This window comes from Arachis stenosperma, chromosome 6 (genome assembly GCF_014773155.1).
Source record: "Arachis stenosperma cultivar V10309 chromosome 6, arast.V10309.gnm1.PFL2, whole genome shotgun sequence".
NCBI lineage: Eukaryota > Viridiplantae > Streptophyta > Magnoliopsida > Fabales > Fabaceae > Arachis > Arachis stenosperma.
In genome coordinates, this window is record NC_080382.1 from 131,213,048 (window position 1) to 131,233,489 (window position 20,442).

Consider the following 20,442-nt stretch of genomic DNA (forward strand, 5'->3'; position numbering starts at 1 on the left):
ATTCTTAGTCTCTATATTCTCTTATGATCTTCAGTCCACATGAGCATGATGCTCCACAGGCATAGGCTGAGATTGGTTTGAACTTATCAAATTCTTCCCAAATTTCTTTAAGTTTAGTGAAATATGCAGTGATGGATAAATCTCATCACAAACATCTCCTCTTGAAGATCAGCTATCCAAAACAAATCACCTTCATAGAATCTGTGCTTGAGATCATTTCAGAGCTCTGAGGCCACGTTACACCAAAGAACACTCTAAAGAATCTCTGTGCTTAGGAAAGAATGCAACCACAATAGTACAAAGGTGTTGCATCTGTCCCAAGCTTCATAGGTTGAGTCAGTTTTTTCAGGTTTTGGAATGGTTCCACTAATGAATCCCAACTTGTTCTTTGATTCAATGGATAGCCAAACCGATCTTTCCTATGAGTGATAATTTCAAATTGTAAGAGGAGTTTGAGTTAGTGATAAACCTGGGCTTTCATTTGGATGGAGGTAGAAGGGACTTATTTGATCTTGAATCAAATTCAATGTTGATCTCCCTATTTGCATTTGAAGGTTGGCAAGTTGATTCATTAATCTTATGAGATTTTGTAAATCATTCACTGAAAATGTTTGCAATTACGAATTTTCTGGATTATCCCTTCTCACTTCTCGATCTGCCATGGATATCACAGAAGGAAGGGTCAAAGTTCATAATTCTCCCTTAGCAATATTTGCAGCTCCTCCACACTCACCGCACCATGATGAAATCTGTTTTGAGCTGTAGATTTCTTGGTGAAAAATGAAGGTTCTGCTATGCAAGCTAAGGAAGAGAGAAATATGTCTATTGCATTAGTAGAAAAATTACACTTTTACAAAGGTTGAAGGTGTAGCTATATATAGCCAAAAAGAAAGAAAAAAATATTATGCTAACTACCTCTTCATATTCTTTATACATCTGTTATACTAGCTACCTTTTCATATTTTTTATACAACTGTCACCTACCAATGTCACACAATATCTACTATCACCAGCCACCTTCATATATCATGTATTAGTAGTACTCATACATTAATACATCTCTCTAGGACCTTGATAATGAGCTACCATATAACCCTCCTTGCAACCTTCGTTATAAACTCTGCCTTCATTATCATACCAGACTTCTAGACCTTCCTTCTTTATGTTTACAATCCATATTCCCATTACAATGTCTTTTAGTTTAAACATATGCCACAAAATTACAAAACTTAGTGTTTCACATATGTGTTTGAGATCAAACACAAAATTTACATTTAGCTTTAAACAAGTAATGGATTTAATTATATACTACATTTAAATAACCATCTCTGTATTTCTTGTATACTGTTCTTACTATGTCATTTGAAACAATATAGCCAAGACTGTGTGCCCAAGGAGGATAAGTTGCTTCACTCCATTCCTTGAACACAGTAGCAATAAGATAGATACTTAGATGAAAGTAGACAAAATAGAAAACAGAATCAAAGAGACAAAGATGTTAGAAAAATTGAGGTTCACAAGAATTTGTCTAACATTGGAAGTACCAAAAATAATTTTTCACAACCTGTGCAGTTAAATAGGCAACTCCAAAGATACTCAAAGTAGCAAATATAATGACAGAAATTAAGTAATCAAATACCGGAATTTTCGTTTTAAAGTTGTGGGTTCCACTTGAGTTGGGAATCCACCAACAAATTTCCCCCTCACCGACTCAAGTGGTTATAGGCTGCTCTACCAAGCCTATCTTCTCTTTGCAAGAATCAAACTTCTCTACAGGTAAACTCTTAGTCATCATATCTGAGTTATTATCATCAGTATAGATCTTCTCAAGTGCATGACTTTAACTCAAGCGCTTGACGTATCCAATGATACCTCACCTCTATGTGCTTCGATCTAGAATGAAAACGTCAGATTCTTGCTGAGATGGATAACACTTTGCCTGTTATAAAATAACACAAACTTTTCTTAATTGATGCCTAACTCTTGTAAAAAAATTTTATCCACAAGAGTTTCTTAGAAGCTTCAACAACAGCAATATATTCTGCCTCTGTAGTAGACAAAGCAACATATTTCTGAAGTCGAAATTGTCACAACACAGTGCCCCCTACAAAAGTCATCATATAACCAGAAGTAGACTTTCTTGAATTAAGATCCCCAGCCATATCCGCATCTGTGTAACCATCCAACATAAGTTGGCCACTCCCAAAGCATAAACAAACTTTGGAAGTACCATTAAGGTATCTGAAGATTCACTTCACTGCTTGCCAGCGTTCCTTGCCAGGATTAGGAAGAAACTGACTAACAACTCCAACAGTATGAGCAATGTCTGGCATTGTACAAACCATAGCATACATCAAACTGCCAACTACAAATGCATATGGAATCTTCTTCGTTTCTTCTTTTTCTTTCTCACTTGTGGGACATTGCCACGAACTCAGCTTGAAATGACTAGCAAGTGGAGTACTAACAGGTTTGGAATTACTCATGCTAAGTCTCTCTAAAACCTTCTCAATATACTTCTGCTACGACAACCACAGTTTCCCATTCTTCCTGTCAAGAGTGATACTCATGGCAAGAATTTTCTTTGTAGGGCCCAAATCCTTCATAGTAAAGGATTTGTTCAAGTCTTTATTAAGACTTTCAATCTTCTTAGTGTCATGTCCAACAATCAACATGTCATCAACATAAAGTAAGAGAATTATAAAATTATCATAAGAGAATTTCTTAACATACACACAATGATCAAAAAAAGTCTTACTATACCCAATTGTCTTGGCGCTTACTTCAGCCCATATAAGCTCTTTTTTAACTTGCACACAAGGTGCTCATTTCCTTCAACCTCAAAATCCTTTGGTTGTTTCATATAAATTTCTTTATCTATGTCAGCGTGAAGGAATGCAGTCTTCACATCAAGCTGCTCAATCTCTAAATTCAAGCTAGATGACAATCAAAGCACAACTCGAATATAGGACATCTTTACAACTAGAGACAAAATCTCTTCAAAATTAATACCTTTCTTCTACTCAAATCCTTTCACAATCAATTGAGCTTTGTACCTTAGCCGTGAGACATTTTTATTTACTTTCAGTTTGAGCATCCATTTATTCTCAAATGCTCTCTTATCATTCTGTAGCATCATCAAACCTATGATTCTCATGCAAGGATTTTATTTCTTCTTGTATGGCCTTCAACCAATCTTCTTTATGCTCATCAGACATAGCTTCCTGATAACTCTTTGACTCTCCAATCTCAGTGTTCATTACATACTCATGAGGAGAGTATCTCTGAGAAGAATGACGCTCTCTAGTAGATCTTCTCAATTCAGGCTCAATTAGTGGTTCAAGTGAAACTTCAACATCTGGTAAAACTTTTACATCTGGCACCTCAGGTTGAGGTGTAGATTCATCATGCAAATCATTACCATCATTATCAACTTGTACATCTCCCCCATCAACAAGAGGTCTAGCGGAAGGACCAAGTTCATCGTTAGTAGAATGTCAAACACTTATTGTTGGCTTATCTATCTTCTCAAGGTCTTCAATAGTTTGGTCTTTAAGAAAAATCACATCTCAGCTTCTAATTATTTTTTTTGCTCACCGAATCCCATAATCTGTAACTAAAGCCTTCGTGACCATAACCATGAAGATACACTGCTTTAACTTTCCATTAAGTTTAGACCTTTCATCTCTTGGAATATGAATAAAAATCCTGCAGCCAAACACTCGCAAGTGACTATAAGAGACATCTTTTTCTCTTTAAACTTTTTCTGGAACATCACCATTTAGTGGAACTGAAGGAGAAAGGTTGATCAAATCTACTACAGTTCTCATTGCTTCATCCCAAAAGGATTTAAGCAACTTTACATGAAAGAGCATACACCTGACTCGGTCATTGATAGTGCGATTCATTCTCTCTGTAACTCCATTATGTTGAGGAGTCTTAGGATCCGTCTTCTTAAACTTGATCCCATGTCCTTTACAATACTCTTCAAACGGACCCCTATATTCACCACCATTATCTTCTCGAACACATTTCAATTTCTTTCCTGTTTCTCTTTCAACACTTGCATGAAAGTGTTTGAAGATACCGAGTACCTGATCTTTAGATTTCAAAATAAAATTCCGTGCTTTTCGAGAATAATCATCAATAAAAGTAACAAACTATGATGCACCGCCTAGTGTCTTAGCATCCATAGTGCAAATATCAGTGTGAACTACATCTAGAATATGTGATCTCCGATGAGGTCCAAAACTATGAAATGATACTCTAGCATGCTTTCCAACAAAACAATGAGTACAAGTATTTAAAGTTGTACCTTTCACGGGAAGTGAGTACTTCTTGGCTAAGACGCTTAGTCCTTTCTCGTTCAAGTGACCAAGATGCATATGCCACAAATCAAAGGAGGAATCATCAACTACATTCGCCTCTTCTTTGCACAACTTTGCTTGTAATCGGTAGAAAGTAGTGAGACTATTGTCTTCTTTAGCAACAATGAGAGCCCTTTTGGTAATCTTGCATTTTTCACTACCAAAAGAAGTGCAATATCCCTCTTGATTTAATGCCTTCACTGAAATCAGATTGAACCACATATATGGCTCATGCCTAACATTCTTCAACTGCAACTTGCATCTCATGCTGGTTTCAAGCCACACATCACCCATACCAATGATATCACACGCCTCTTTATCTCTCAATTTGATTTTGCCAAAATTTTCAGTAGTATAAAAAGTGAAAAATTTATGCCTCGGAGTGACATAACATGAGGCACCAGAATTCATAATCCAAGTGGAATTATCACTGACAAGATTAACATAATTTTCATCATATGTAATAAGAATATATTCATAAACAATAGCAGCAGTTTTTTATCACTATCTTTACCTTTGTCTTTGTTTCTTTTTCTTGATTGTTCTCTTTTCAAGAACCTACAATACCTCTTGATATGCTCCGACTTGCCACAATAATGACAAATGAACTCCTTTGTTAGCTTGTATTTTTTTCTTGACTTGCTTCAACTCTCTAACCTGTTAGAACTGTGAGGTTTTCTACTTTCGCTTAGCTCCCGTGACTTTGAAACAAGTGCTTCTGACTAGGAAGAGACATTAATCAAACCCCGCTCTTTTCTTCTGACTTCTTCATTCAACATGCTCTCTTTAACCATTGCTAACATCAACTTTTCTTTTGTAGTTGAGTTAGTCAGTGTCACAACCAAAATTTTTCAACTATCAGGTAAAGAACTTAGTAACAACAAGGCTTGCAACTCATCATTTAAAGTAATGTCATTATTTGTCAGTTGGTTCACAGTCTCCTGAAATATGCTCAAGTACTCCAGTATTGATTTACATTCAATATATTTCATATTGACTAGCTTCCGAATCAAGAATGCTTTGTTTTGCACATTTTTTCTCTCATATAACTCCTTCAATTTCTTCCACATCTTCTTAACATTAGTTTCGATGTCAACATATAAATACACACTAAGATCGAGTCATTGTCTAATCAAAGCAAATGTCTTCTGATTCTTTTTCCATTCAGCATCAGATTTAGTACCTTTAGATTTATCCCCCTCCACAAGATCATACAAGTCCTTGTTGTACAGTATATCTTTCATGAGAATCTTCCAAATCGAGTAATTTTGGAATTCAATTTGACCATATTTAGCCTTTGAATATTTTCTTCCATTTAATCAACACAGAAATAAACAACCAAAGTTTTAGATACCACTTTGTTGAAAAAATTGAGATTCAAACAAGAACTTGTCTAACTGCGAAAGCACAAAAAATAATTTTTTACAACCTATGCAGTTAAATAAGCGACTCCAAAGATACACCAAGCAACAAATTAAATATATTGACAAAAATTAAATAATCAGACACCAGAATTTTTGTTTTAAAGTTGTTGATTCCACTTGAGTTGGAGACCCACTAACAAAAAGAAAAGACAATAAATAGCATAGATCTTTTTTATTCCAATTTCTAAGATAATATTAAGTTTCTTTGAGTTTTTGAGAATTCAACCTAATATGATAATTACTTTAGTAATGTTAAGGGATTAGTTTGTTAGCTAGGTTAGTTATGCAGTTAAAAAGAGTAACTACCTACTTATTATCCAATACTGTTGATGCGTATATTAAGTATATGGATATAAAAATCGTAATAAATTAACCCTTACTTCTTTCCCAAGTAACAAACCCTATACTCTCTGTTCTTGCTTACTCTATTAGCACTTCACTCTAAGGTGCTTTCATGGTATTTGGAGCCATTTTTCTTGCTTATTCTTTGTTATCATGGAAATCTCTCTCTTTCTCTCTTATTCTAACTGCAAGAAAACATTATTTTCTATTGATGGTAAAACAAAAATAACTACTCAGCATAAAAACATTTTGTCTTGTTCAAAATTCATAGTCTTAGAATAGAAAATCATCTAAACCGTTCCAAGATTTCTCTTCAATACATTACTGAAGAAGCCAAGAAGACTACTATCAAGTTTGAATCCTTCAAATCAGAGCGTCTTGAGAATCACGCACTCACAACATGAATTGTGGCATCTATGACAACCACGTTCAAGAATAAAGTGGTTCATTGCACTCAATTAGCTTGACATGATTCTATAAGACAAAATAGTAAATATTATGATAATGATCGAATATTACATGTACAATTTTATTTTTTATTTTTGAAAAAAGCTATTCTCTATATATTTTTTATTGTTATATGTACGTGCTGTTTAGGTTTGAGCTAAATGGCCAGTTTTGTTTGAGTTACCAAATACATATATCCTGGTTTCTATTATACGTGATTTAAACATTAGTGTATTGGATTTATTTTACAGTTATGATTTAAAACTATAACTCGTGGTTCGAATATTATTTTAAGGAGTGTGAACCTACCAATTTTTTTCCTTTTTTTGGTTCGATAAACTTACATTTAGGGTCATGTGTACAGTGTACCTCTTCAGTTTTGCTTAAAATAGGGTCATGAGTCAAACGGGTTGTTATTCAAGCTAGAGTTAACCTTTAAAGGAAAAGTCTATTGTGGATGCAAATTATAATAGCAAATCTAGTGTATTTTTCAGAATATATATATATATATTGGTGTTTTACGGGTATGTTTATGAATAATAGGCCTATGTTTATGAATAATAGACCTACACTCAGGCCGCTAATTTGCACTTCAGGCTAAGCTCCTTTAAGCCGAAACTCAACTAACCCATTTCCATATTAATCATATTGTACGATAGATATAGCTTGTGTGTTACAATCCTGATTTGGATACAGCTCTTTTTTTTTTTCAAATGATGATTTATTTATAGCTTTGATTAGATACATTTCTAATTTCTAATTTGATCTTGCGATATCTACAGAGGAATCAGCTTCTTGTGACAAAATAAATGCCAGGCACTTGATTAGATATGAATTCAGGATACAAATTACCATAAAGAATGTGAAGCTTAAATTATACAACAAATAATACCATTGGTGCTTCAGAAATCTAAACGGCGCCCCGGGAGTATGGCACTATAAAACATATCCTTTGGTTGTTTTGCTACTGATATGAAAATGGGAAGGTACTAATATACACACTACGAAACAGATCATGTGTCTTACACATTCTCTTGTGCTGTTTGATCAGGAGTGACAAGGTGCTCTCTCACTTGTTCATCTTGTTCGGAAGAGTCTACCCACTTGGAGCCTTTTTTAGCAGTTGGATACAACACATAATGTTGTATGATGAAAAGAATATCAAACAATACTGATACCTGCAGTGGTGTAGTCCATCAAAAAGACAAGAACTTTAAAACAGTAATATAAAAGCTTTAATTATTGACTGACCAATGTAAGAATGACTTATGTTTACTGATATTTTTATCTTTTTATTTTTATTTTCATCTTTTTGGATTATAATTTGAATTTAATTTTGATACACTAACGGTGTAAAACATTTTATAGAGTCATTTACTCATCTAATGACATTCATTTTTTTTGTATTACCATTCACACGGTCAATTTAAAAAATAAGTATTTTTGTTGATGTAGCATTACATAATTGAATGCACATATAAAACTACTTTACTACACCGTGCATCAAAATTAAATTCTTATAATTGTATCCTCTAAGTTATAAATAAATTTGCATAATGAACCTAGAGCAATGGTTTTAAAAATTAAAATAGATAGTTTAGGGTTGCAGCAGAATTAAGCGTCCACCCTTCTCTAACATAAAGAGACTTTTGAAATTAATCTTTTCAAAAAGAAAAATTCTCCTTCCCAACTTCAGAAGGTTTTCCAATTTTTTTTTTAATAATAAAAAATGGTGGTGTATCCAATACATTGAATACTTTTTTCAATGTTTTAGTTGCATCACTCTCTAGCCATGTTGTGACGGTTTGGAATAGAAACACATAATCTACTATTCTGTTTGAGTGATAAGATCTGTTGCTGTTATACCATCAATTTTTTTCCTTAACCGCCTTAGAATAGAATTATGAAATATGAATCTAAAGATTATTCGATATCACAATCAGAATGAGAACTAGAACCACCACTGCATGAAAAATTGAAGGAGAAGAAATAGACATAACAAATAAGTAAAACTCAAGAGTTGAGTGAAAGTGAAATGCTCCTCAAACAGAGTTTTCCATACCAGAGATAGCAGCACTTTGCCTATGTTCCCATAAAAGTTAACCCATGAATCTGGAAATTTGACATGTTTAAAATTTGTTAAATGTGAAAATACAGAATCAAATGGCTAGTTATAGCAATAGCAGAGATGACAGACCTTGATCTACAGATTGCACAACCATTTGTAAGTAGTTTCCGACCCCTCCCGAAAAATCAAGTAGAATGTTACCAATGCTAAAGCCATCAGTGCTTTTTCTTAGGAAGTTAAAGATTGCCTAAATTCACAACACAAGTTATTCAAGCGAAATAAATCTAGTCTTGAGACAATGATTATAGGGATTTCAAAAAATAAATAAATAATGAAAATATTCATCTGCCTTTGGAGCATAACCAACAAATTAGTTTCTGATAACAAATTATGTATAAAAAAAAGTCTCTGCTAACAGGTTTTAGTTTAAAAACAAAGAAAATAGACGAAAATGGGATTTCGACAATCATATAAATTCGAAGCAGAAATAAATTTGAAAGAATCCTTACCTGGGGAATATATTTTATAACTGTCATAGATACTTGAATTCCACTGCAATATAATCAATTTAAGAAAAAATTTAGAATGAAATTAAATCATATTTATGTGTCAAAGCATGGTGAAGCTGAAAGAGGAGAACAAATGTAACTCCACAGACTTATGACAGCTGATATCATCTGACTAAGATACCAACATACACAGTAGCAGGAAAAAGGAACACAACTCTAAGCTGTTGCACTAAGATAATACAATAAATAACCAACAAGTCTAATGGAAGGAACTGGGTACTGAGACACAAAAAGGAACACAATAGGAGTTGTACTTCAAATCATGTCTCCTAGACCCCTACCATAGAAAATGTTTTGTAGATAAGCCTATAATATATTATATATAACCAAAATATGAACCATCTCAAAAGAATTATTCATAAACCTGTCTAACACAACATTAAATCAAGATTCTTTGGGAGGCTTATCATGTAAGATTAAAAATTTTGTAGGACTCTCGAATTAGAACCAAAATACTTCCATTCAAAGCATCGATTTCTTAACACTCTTCATTACTTATTAGTGCTGACTAACTATATAGATGAATAGAATTTATTTGCATTGTTGCCTAAATTATTCAAAGTGACTACTTATGAGGATGTCTTCATGTTAAGATGATAACTAAGAACGGCTACATGGTTTGACATGTTTGACTAAATTGCTTATCATAATACTTGTTAATATCTTAACTATCATCTTCACATGAAAACATATTCATGTGAGCAGCCACCATTATTCAAAATGAGAAATAATCTTTCTCCTGATGTGCAACCAAAGTTCCAGTTAAAGGTGGAAGTATGATGGTCTCAGAATGCACTGAGATATATACCAATACCTACCACATCAGATCCCTCAAATTTATAATAAAACAAAATTAAATTCAACAATATCAAATCCCAATGCACTAAATCCAGTATAACGCTAAGATCACATCAAATCATATATTCTATGGAGTTAAATTGAAGGTTAGAAAGCAGGAAAGGGATGCAAATAAAAGCACAATCATACTTGAAAATGGAGAGAAGCCAGAGCCAGGAATGAGTAGGCAAAGCAATAAAGAAACAGACTGCAGCAGTAAGCCAAGCAACAGAGACAATTCCAATAGAAATTTTGGAGACTTTCTGTTCCCCGCGCTACAATGAGGGGGGAAAAAAACAAAAGTACCAAGTTCAGAAAAATAAAAAATTCAAGCAATAGAATGGAGAATCAAAATAATAATCTCAAATGGAGGAGATGTTCATCTTACATCATAGATTGCAATCTGGAATAGGGTGATTGCTGTTAGTAGAACAGCATGGATTGAGAAAGCAACATCATTGGCAGCCACAGGTATCATCTGAAATAGATTAATAAAAAGAATCAAAGTCGTAAGAATATGAGCTGATTTAAGATCCCAACATCAAAGATTTCATGAAAATGAGAACCAGATCCTTAACAGTATGGCATGGCACAAAAGAAACGAGTTTAGGTTAATGCTCACTTTGATTCTATATGCTTAAGCCATTTTATTTTCGAAAATTTTAACAAGTTAAAACACTCCCTATAGATAACAAACATGAGTCCACATTAAAGCAATAATCCGATTGGTGTTTGTTAGCTATATATTGAAATCCGAAATACACAGTCAAAATAAGTTAACCAATATATATATTTATACACAAATAATAATTTCGTGTGCAGATATCATTTTTGATATGCATGGGGACTAGAATATACATCAGTTAAACGAGTTTTGGTGCATTTCAAAGAAAAGTGAAAACAAATTGAGGTTACTTTGATTAGTGAAAAAAAGAGGAAAATCGAACCTCGCCATAACCGTATTTCTTGTAGTATTGGTTCTGAATAGCAGAGCTGAAGTACAGAGAAGCGTTGTATATGAGATAGGAACTGTGCTTTGTCAGATTCAACAGCACGAAATCGAAGTTCAGCCCCACAACACTGAAATTCAACACAAAATGAATTAAGAATAAATAGAAATAAAAAATAAAATAAAAAAGCGGAAAGGTCAAAGGAGGAACCTCTTCCTGCGAAAATTCAAGATGACTTGAGGGTAGAAGCTTATGGACCAAGAAAAGAAAGCGAACCAACCCAGGGCTTCGTAGGTGACTTGCAGTGGAAATGAATTCCATGAAGCCATAGTTTCTCACTCTCTTCTTCTTGATTCTCTTCTGTTCCTTCGGTTTCTCAGTTCCTATGCAAAAGTTTCTTCTCAAACTCTATTTATAAGAGGGACCGTGGACCCTTCATAAACTTAGAACTTAGTAATTTTTTAATTTTGTTAAATTAAAATTTTTAAATAAAATAATAATATATATTAAATTGATATTAGGAAAAATCAGTAATATTAAAACTTTGCATTTATTTTCAGATAAATAAAAACAGAAAAAAAAATGCACACATTTCAACAATGATATTGAATTGCTTTCTTCTCGTTGCAATGATTCATCACGTAACTGTGTCTCATCGGTGGATGGCTTCGACCATACCCATACTCAAAATCTCATGTTGTAGTTAGACGCTATTGAGGGCAGGTTCATGCTGAAAAAGTTTCTTAATAATTAATAAAATTATTAAATACAAATAGACGAATGAATATAGTTATGGATAGACCAATGAATATAGTTAGATCAGGATTGAATTAGTTTAATTAAATATTTAATAAAATTATTAATACAAATAATTTTATATTGATAATTTAAATGTTTTTTACATTTAATGCAAAGTAAAAGACCACTATGGATACTCTTATTTGGGGTTTTTTTTTTCCACATAAAAATATTTAATAATTTTTTTCTTTCACTTGTCCCTAAGGATTATGAATTTATGATTATATGTAGAGTCTATTTTGTCTATCATTGTAGTAGTTATAGTGTTATACTGGTTATCTAAATTTGACAACACTTAGAAAATATTATTAAAATTAGAAAAAGTATATAAAGCCAATAGAATAATATCATACTTTTTATTTATACTTTTCAAATTAAAAATTGTTTACAAATATTAAAAAATACTTTAATTTTATAATAGCCTTGAATTGAAATGATCTTCAACATTTTCCGTAACAAGCAAAAACCACCAAGGAAACCAAAGCTCAATTTAATCAGTCAAAAAGCTAACCGAATCCGGTAAAAAAAAATATGATAAGCAATTGTATCAACAATTTAGCAAGCAAACTGATAAACAATCAGCAACAACGTTGATAGCACAATTTCACTTATAGCAGCCACATGAAAGAGCACTTAATCAATGATATAACACATTGATGAACAATAAAAATTAAAACATAAGTAGCACAAATAACAGAGACCTAAACTTAATGCTAGAACAAATAGTCTTGTATTCCAATTTCCAAGATCTGTAGACCTAAGTGGCTAGACTTCAACACAATGGAGTATTCAGTTGAGGGGGAGATGGAGAAGAAAACAGATTATTTCAAATGAGGATATTCACATTAAAAAACTTCAAAAGAAAGTGTGTCAACTTTAGACAAATTGGTGAAGCCGTGCCTACTACAATAAAATATGATCTTGGCAAAACAAAATCACTGCAGCATGTGTAATTAAAAGGCTACCATCAGTTTGGTATCCAATTGGCCATTAATATTTATTCCAAAAGCAATGAACACTGACCACTCTAAATAAAAGAACGTTTTACAAAAGCGGGATCAGCTTTTTATTGGCTATTTTACCCCCGCATATGAAGGAAAAACAAAATCCCAGCATCAATGATGAAATGCAAACGTCATCATGCCTCTAAAATTAGAATTTCAAGCTTTGGGCTGAAGTGACTTGATATGTTGGATTTGCTTTCCGGGGTTCAAACCCTTTGGGCAAGCACGAGCACAATTCAATATGGTGTGGCAGCGATAGAGCTTGAATTCATCATTAATGGCCTCCAATCTCTCCTTAGTGTACTCGTCGCGACTGTCACTTATCCACCTGCAAATTTCATCAGAGACAATGTTTTAGGTTTAAACAACAAAACAAGTGACTAGTAAAAAAACCTAACAGAATACAGAAGATCTAGCACAAAAATTAAATGGGAAAGAAGAAAATAAACACCTTCTAACACTTATGATTCAGTAAGGTAAAAAAGCAATTTAAATTTATCCATTCCTAATAGAGAATGATTTATTTTTAAATCTTTGTTCATCTATGACATTGTTTGTTAGCTAGAACTACCATAAGACCTACCCATACATCTGATACAAACAAGAAGAAAAGCAGGGAGCTAATAATTCATAGAGCACAACGATAAGTTTGTACATCATGCACTATGCACAATTATCATATAAAAAACTCATGATAAAGCAGAAAAAGCAAGTAATGAAAGACAATATCTACTGCACTCAGTGATCTGCACAACCATAACATGAGTGACTAAAACAGAAACAACAGTATGCTAAACTACCAAACTAAGATCACATAAATATTTGAAAGCAAACAATACGAATATAGGGGAAACAAAGGGAAGGTAGGTATTAACTACCTACAACTGCAATATCATATTCAGTTACAAAAACGTCAAACTCTTTCGCATCAATCATTTTCATCAAGAACTAACAAACTCTTGGATATACATGCTCAATAACAAAAACCCCACAGAATTTAAAGCATGCACAACAGAACCATATATCGGGAAGCAACCATTGAATAAGAAACTACTGATTATTTTACAGGCCACAGAACCATCATTTCTTTCTCAATTATGAAGTATGTTCTTGTTCTAGATAAATGTTAGAAGAACAATACCTCAAAAGATTGTCTAATCGAACAAAAATTGTAATTAAGCACACTATGCAGGGAAGACAAAAAGGGTGAATCAAACAAGATCACAAAATAGAGCAAATAGCACACATAACCAAAGATTAATCCCTTGCCAAGGGAAACAGGTGAAGCAACATGAAAGCAAGATCCAATTTTTCACTATTAGCATAGAGGAAATCAGGAAAATATCCATAAAAAAAGGGGTTTTCATTTCCATGCAGTGTAATATATAGATGTAATTTAAAAGAAATACAACAGCCAAAGAAAGAGCTCAAAGTGTTATCCAATATTGCCGGAACTATAGAGAGATGTTTGATACTAATTACCCAATCATCAAATAATATAACCAAAGAGAAAATAATACAGTTAATATCAACAGTAGAGACTTTCTAATTTCTAAACTGATAAACAAATTAAGAGCACCACATTTCTAATGCATTTGAAAGGGAGACTGAGAATGGGAGACAGAAACTAACAGTTCCTATATTTCAGAACAAACTTCTAAACCATAATCCAGATAAAAATAAAACCAACAACCACCACCATACAGACATAACAACTAACACATAACATGCAAGAAAGCATACTTGAATTAAAAAAAAGAAAGGTGTTACCTATTAGCGTGGAGCAAGGCGGCAGGGCCCAAATAAGATTCAGGGTTCCACCAGTAACTAGGGCAGGATGTGCTACAGCAGGCACACAGGATACACTCATACATCCCATCAAGCTTGGAGCGGTCCTTCTTGCTCTGAAGGATCTCCTTCCCCAGCACCGACGGTGGGTTCTTCCTCTTCAGCCACGGTTCGATGCTCTTGTACTGGTTATAGAAATTAGTCATATCTACCACCAAATCCTTTATCACGAACATATGCGGCAGCGGTGTGATCGTCGATGCGTTAGACGAAGGGATCTTCGTCAGGCACGCGAGGCCGTTGCAACCGTCGATGTTCATCGCGCAAGAACCACAGATCCCCTCCCGGCACGACCTGCGGAACGTGAGCGACGGGTCGATCTCGTTCTTGATCTTGATGAGGGCGTCTAGGACCATGGGCCCACACTCCTTGAGGTTGATCTCGTAGTTCTTCAGCTCCGGCTTCGACGGGCTGTCCGGGTTCCAACGGTAGATTTGGAACGTCTTCATCGTGGAGGTGCCGCGGGCCTTGGCATCGACCTGCTGGGATTCAGGCTCCGACGCGTGGGCCCGGATTAGGGCCAGCTTAGAAGCCGGGGACGATGGAACCCTAGACAGAGACCTCCTCAACAGCCCGGTTGCCATAGTTGAGAAAGGACTAGAACAGAACAATAGGGACCAAGGAGAAAGGGAAATGGGAAATGAAAATGCCACGTAGGACTTCTTTTTCCCTTAGATGAAAATGGATATTTGTGAGAGGAGCCTCAGATTTTGATAGTCTGGGTTCTTGTGTATTTATATTGCTTGATAATCGGGTATTATTTTTCGTGCCGTGGAGAATGATGTTTGGGAGCAAGGGCGGCGAAAAGGATTTTGGTGATGACGTGGCTTAACGTTGAGCGTTTGTAGAGGGTGTTGCGACGTGGTGACTGGTGAAAGCTGCACTCCTTGTGTATTTTCTGGTCGTGAATAGCTGTGTCGCGTGGTCACCATATGCACCGCTTTTTCTTTTTCAAAAAAGAAAAAAAGAATTAACAAATTATCAAATAAAAAATTTTCATATTTTAAGCCTATACTTTAATCTTTAAAATATTTTAATTATCAAATTATTGCCTCATATTTTTTTTTATTATACAAATTTTAGAAAATTTTATGAAATTTTAAGTTGTTTTAAAATTGTAATCGACTAAATTTTTTCAACCATTCTATATGAACATAAAAAAATAGGTATAATTTGATAATACGTGTTTGATTTTTTTTTTAATTAATGATATTGTTGTAAAAATTTTAATTATAATATTAAAATAGTTTATATTAAAACATTTGATTATCAGTTAAAAAATAAAAATAATAAACTAAACATACTGTCATCACAATTAACTTCATCATATCTTTCTTTTATTAACCCCACTCCGAACAAAAAATAAAAAAGCAGAACATGAAATATATTTGTTCTAAATTCTCTTATTCAGTCACAAAAAAAAAATTCTCTTATTCTATTATCAACAGATCGTACAAAAGAAGCATAACAAAAGCAACATATAACATTATATTTATTCTAATTTTCCTTTAAAATATGACAAAATTAAAAAAAATTCTCAGCAAAAAAAAATGACAATTAACAATTTTCCTCCAAAACCATTTTAGCTTTCCAGATTTCACATATGTCTTGTACACTTTTTAATTTTTATATGGATCAAAGGGGTATGTTTTACCGGGTTATGGGAACCAGGGGGTGAACAAGGATGTAGTGTCAGGCGTTGAAGAAATCGGACCGTACGACAAAAGTTCTGCAAAACCGAAGGTCCAATTTGGTGCAACGAAAACGGATAGTCCGTTTTGTTGCATAGTGGCCACACGTCGAGCAATTGTATTTTCCCAAACGGTGTCCCACAGACCAAAATGATGGATGCATTAAGGAGTTTCACCCACCATCTGAGTTATTTCATTCAGCCTTCATTTTCAACCTCAAAATTCCATAGTTGTGCTTCCTTTCTCTGCTGCCGGTGGGTTTGCATGGTGAAAAAGATAACAAAATGCCAAAAAAAAATAAATCTAAAAATGTTGATCGCTCTGAACTTCATATAATGCACTATCTTAGTCATTCTGATTATGTAAGTTTATTTTAAATTTTTTTTAATTTTTATTATTATAATTATTATTGTTGAAAGTTAGTTGTTGTTATTATTATTGTTAATATCTAAACTTAGAATTAGGCATAGAATGGTTAGGACTATTTTTAATATTTTTCATTAATTTTTTCACGATTTCTGGATAAAAATAATTATTGTTAGTGTGTTAATGGTATAAACATTGTTGGACTATGTTGCAGTTTAAAAGAAAAACGCAATAGTTTTTTTAATTTTTTTAATATTTTTTATTATAATTATTATAATGTTGGAAGAAGGGAAAATATGAAAATATGTAGAAAATAAATTACAAAATGTTAACCGAATTGTTATTAATTTTTGGATAGAAAGTTTTTTTTTTTTGAAAAAATTTATAAATATTTAATTATTTATAATTATTAGAACATTAAATATTATTGTGGCCTTGCACATAGAAATAAATAAATAAAAACTGAATAGTTATTATTAATTTTTAAAAGTGTGTTACTTTATTCGTAGTTAATTGTAATTATGATTTTTAGAAAGTTAATTATTATTGTTATTAGAAAATAAATTTAAGAAAAAAATGACAAAAATTATTAATATTTTTTGAAATTTAGAAATTATGTGTATAATTTTACCTAACTTATCGTTATAGTTAATAAATAATTGATATTACAAATAATAGTAATATTAAGATTTGATTAGGAAATTCTTTTCCATATCACAAATAAATAAACAAACAACATCTCAAGTTTACTAATTTTCTTAAGATTTGATTAGGAATGTATATATATGTATGTATTATGAATCTATTTATATCTACTCTTTAGTTAATGTTATTAATAATAAGTTGACTGAAGCACTAATTATTTGTTTTAGTCGAATTAAGTTAAAAAATTTATGACACAGGTTTCAAGTAATATTTGTTATTGAGTTAGTTGTGCAGATTTTGTTAATGAGTGGTTGTAGCTTAAAAAATCTTGTCCTCTAGTAGTAAGTAATATAATAATAGTAGTTAATGAGTTGATTAATAATTTATTATGTTTCTTGCAGAAATTAAGAATGTTGACCTGTGATCATCCAATTCTGCCGGATCGGTACAACGATCGAGTGGAGGAGCATTTACGAGTTACTGGATTTTATCATGCATCTCAAATTGGTGTCGTACAAAATCAGAAAGCACTCGTGAATGCTCTAATCGAACGCTGGCACTCTGATACACATACGTTTCACCTTCCAATTGGTGAATGTGTCGTAAGTCTTGAAGATGTTGCTCTAATTCTTGGTCTTCCGACGGATGGTCTTCCAGTTACTGGGATGACAATGAGTAGTTTCCCAGCGTTGGAGGTGAAGTGTTTGCATCAGTTTGGAGTTGCACCGCGTAAGTCGGACTGTAGAGGATGCTGCATAAAACTAACTTGGCTGCGGGATCTAAAAGAAAACATTCAGTTGACTGATGAAATAAGTATACAAAGGTATGTGAAGTGTCACATTATGTTGCTGATCAGGACGATCTTGTTTGGGGATAAATCTGGGGCAGGTGTGCACTGGAAGTATCTACCATTGCTTCATAATTTTGCCAGTATTGGACAGTATAGTTGGGGATCAGCATGCCTAGCACACCTCTACAGGGCATTATGCAGGGCATCTCGTTATAACTGTAAGGAAATGGATGGTCCAATAACACTTCTGTTCGGTTGGGCTTGGATCCGAATGCCATACCTATCGCCGCTTCCTAGGGAACCCCACAGTTTTTCACTAGCCAACAGGTAATATTACGTTACAATCTACCTGTAACTTTATATTTAAAATCCAGTTTAGCTAATTGAATATATGATATTAGGTGGCGTAATTGGGAGCGTGGTGACAGACGATATAGATATCTTAATCTAGCTCACTTTAGGAAGGCCTTTGATGACCTCCAGGAAGGCAAGGTGTGTTTTAATTAAAGAATTCTTAGTTTCGGAACACACTTATTGAAAGGAACTCTGTTACAAAATTAATTAGCTATAGTGAGTGGTACCTATGTTGATGACCAGTTTCTGCAAGTACGGCGCCTTGAATTTTCTCAGAAAGTTCGACTCTATATGCCTGATGCAAAACATATGAAAAGCTCTAGGAGATGACCAAGCCCCGTTACTCTTTTCCACAGCTGCATTTATGGATTCGTGACGGTCGGATATCAGTTCCACACCAACCCGAGTGACAACATGCTGACGATGGTTACTTAGAAAAAAGTGTCACGCATCTGAAGTCTCTCCCTCCACAATCGCAAACGCAATTGGGACGATATTGTTGTTGCCATCTTGTGACACTGCCACTAGTAGACAACCCTTGTACTTTCCGTACAAGTGAGTCTCATCCACCTGGACAACTAGCTTACAATGTCTGAATGCTCTAATGCAGGGGTAATAACTCCAAAAGACACGATGCAACACTCGAATATCAGTCACCAAGTCATCGCCTTGATATGCAGGCATAGTCTCAAAATGAACAACAGCTGACGGCTCCTTGTGACACATGGCCTCAAACCAAATAGGCAACGCTTCGTACGATGCTTCCCAACCTCCAAATATTTTTTCCACTGCCTTTTGCTTAGCCAACCATGCTTTCCGATAACTAACAATGTAGTTGAACTTCGATTGCACCTCTGCTATAACCGATTTTACCTTTAAGGCGGGGTCAGCCTCAACCAACGGCTTAATTGCTTCTGCAATTGTGGTCGAATCCAGCTTCGAATGATCCTGAGAAATTGTTGCTCTGGTACATGTGTGACTGCCATTATACCTCCTTATAACCCAACAGTACTTCCGGCTGATCATGCTAACCCGGATAAGCCAATCACACCCTGACCCATACTATGTACACTTCGCATAAAATGTCAACGGCTCAGATTCATACACTCAGTAGTCTACACTTCTTCGAATAGTATACTCTTTTATCGCTTTAATAACAGCTTCCCTGAAACTGAATTTCATCCCAACGGCAAATTTACCATCTGCGACAAAAGGAATTTCTACCACCAGGACAACCATACAACCAATTTTAAAAAACACAAATATTTAAACATTCGAAAATTAAGGTAAAACATTCTTTACTGCATCAATTATTATAAAAACCTCCAAAATAATTATATTTAACTAATTTAGTAAATAAATACTAATTTATATTCAACTAACCGGCTAACACATACTAAATTTAATTTAACTAATTTGCTAGTTTACCATTCTATACTAATAAATACTAATTTATATTAATATAATTTACAAATTTACTAATAAATATTAGTAAATACCAATTTATATTTACTTAATTTACAAAATTATCTCATAAGTACTAACGGATATTTAATTAATTAACTTCATAACGAATAAATTTTAATTTATACTCAACTAATACAATAGCTCCCAAATAAATTTCCTATCTTAAAGTTAAATACACAAACAGGTAAACAAAAATAAATACTTATCGAGTATATTTTCACACACCTTACTACGCTACTTGGTCCAACTATCAAGATATATTAATAAATAATTTCAATCCTTCTTATGAGTTCGGAGAATTACGTACCTGCACTGATATAATTCGGAAACTCTAGAACATGCATGGCTTCCAAATCCAAAACTCGCATGAATGATGGCTCCTCAAACGGCACATTGTTTGCCAGTGCAGTTGCCACGTCAGACACATCCGGAGCTATAGCTCCCTCACCTGCAACCCCATCTCCATCTGGACCAA

At 33.8% G+C, this 20,442-nt stretch overlaps 3 protein-coding genes across 3 annotated transcripts; 1 reads left to right on the forward strand and 2 right to left on the reverse strand.

The window, feature by feature from the left end:
* Window positions 1–7,357: 7,357 nt before the first annotated feature.
* LOC130932736 (cystinosin homolog) lies at window positions 7,358–11,437 on the reverse strand. Its single transcript, XM_057862144.1, has 8 exons — window positions 11,215–11,437; window positions 11,002–11,134; window positions 10,443–10,532; window positions 10,205–10,329; window positions 9,158–9,200; window positions 8,778–8,895; window positions 8,643–8,692; window positions 7,358–7,758 (listed from the first exon to the last, which is right to left on the reverse strand). The coding sequence occupies exons 1-8, from the start codon at window positions 11,331–11,333 to the stop codon at window positions 7,603–7,605; spliced, it is 834 nt and encodes a 277-aa protein (XP_057718127.1). The 5' UTR covers window positions 11,334–11,437; the 3' UTR covers window positions 7,358–7,602.
* A 1,186-nt stretch (window positions 11,438–12,623) lies between these two features.
* Window positions 12,624–15,388, reverse strand: LOC130936590 (succinate dehydrogenase [ubiquinone] iron-sulfur subunit 2, mitochondrial-like). Its single transcript, XM_057866681.1, has 2 exons — window positions 14,577–15,388; window positions 12,624–13,134 (listed from the first exon to the last, which is right to left on the reverse strand). Exons 1-2 carry the CDS (start codon window positions 15,236–15,238, stop codon window positions 12,963–12,965), a joined length of 834 nt encoding a protein of 277 aa, XP_057722664.1. The 5' UTR covers window positions 15,239–15,388; the 3' UTR covers window positions 12,624–12,962.
* Window positions 15,389–17,766: 2,378 nt separating this feature from the next.
* LOC130934635 (serine/threonine-protein phosphatase 7 long form homolog) lies at window positions 17,767–18,830 on the forward strand. Its single transcript, XM_057864185.1, has 3 exons — window positions 17,767–18,473; window positions 18,548–18,638; window positions 18,744–18,830. The coding sequence occupies exons 1-3, from the start codon at window positions 17,767–17,769 to the stop codon at window positions 18,828–18,830; spliced, it is 885 nt and encodes a 294-aa protein (XP_057720168.1).
* The last annotated feature ends 1,612 nt before the right edge of the window (window positions 18,831–20,442 follow it).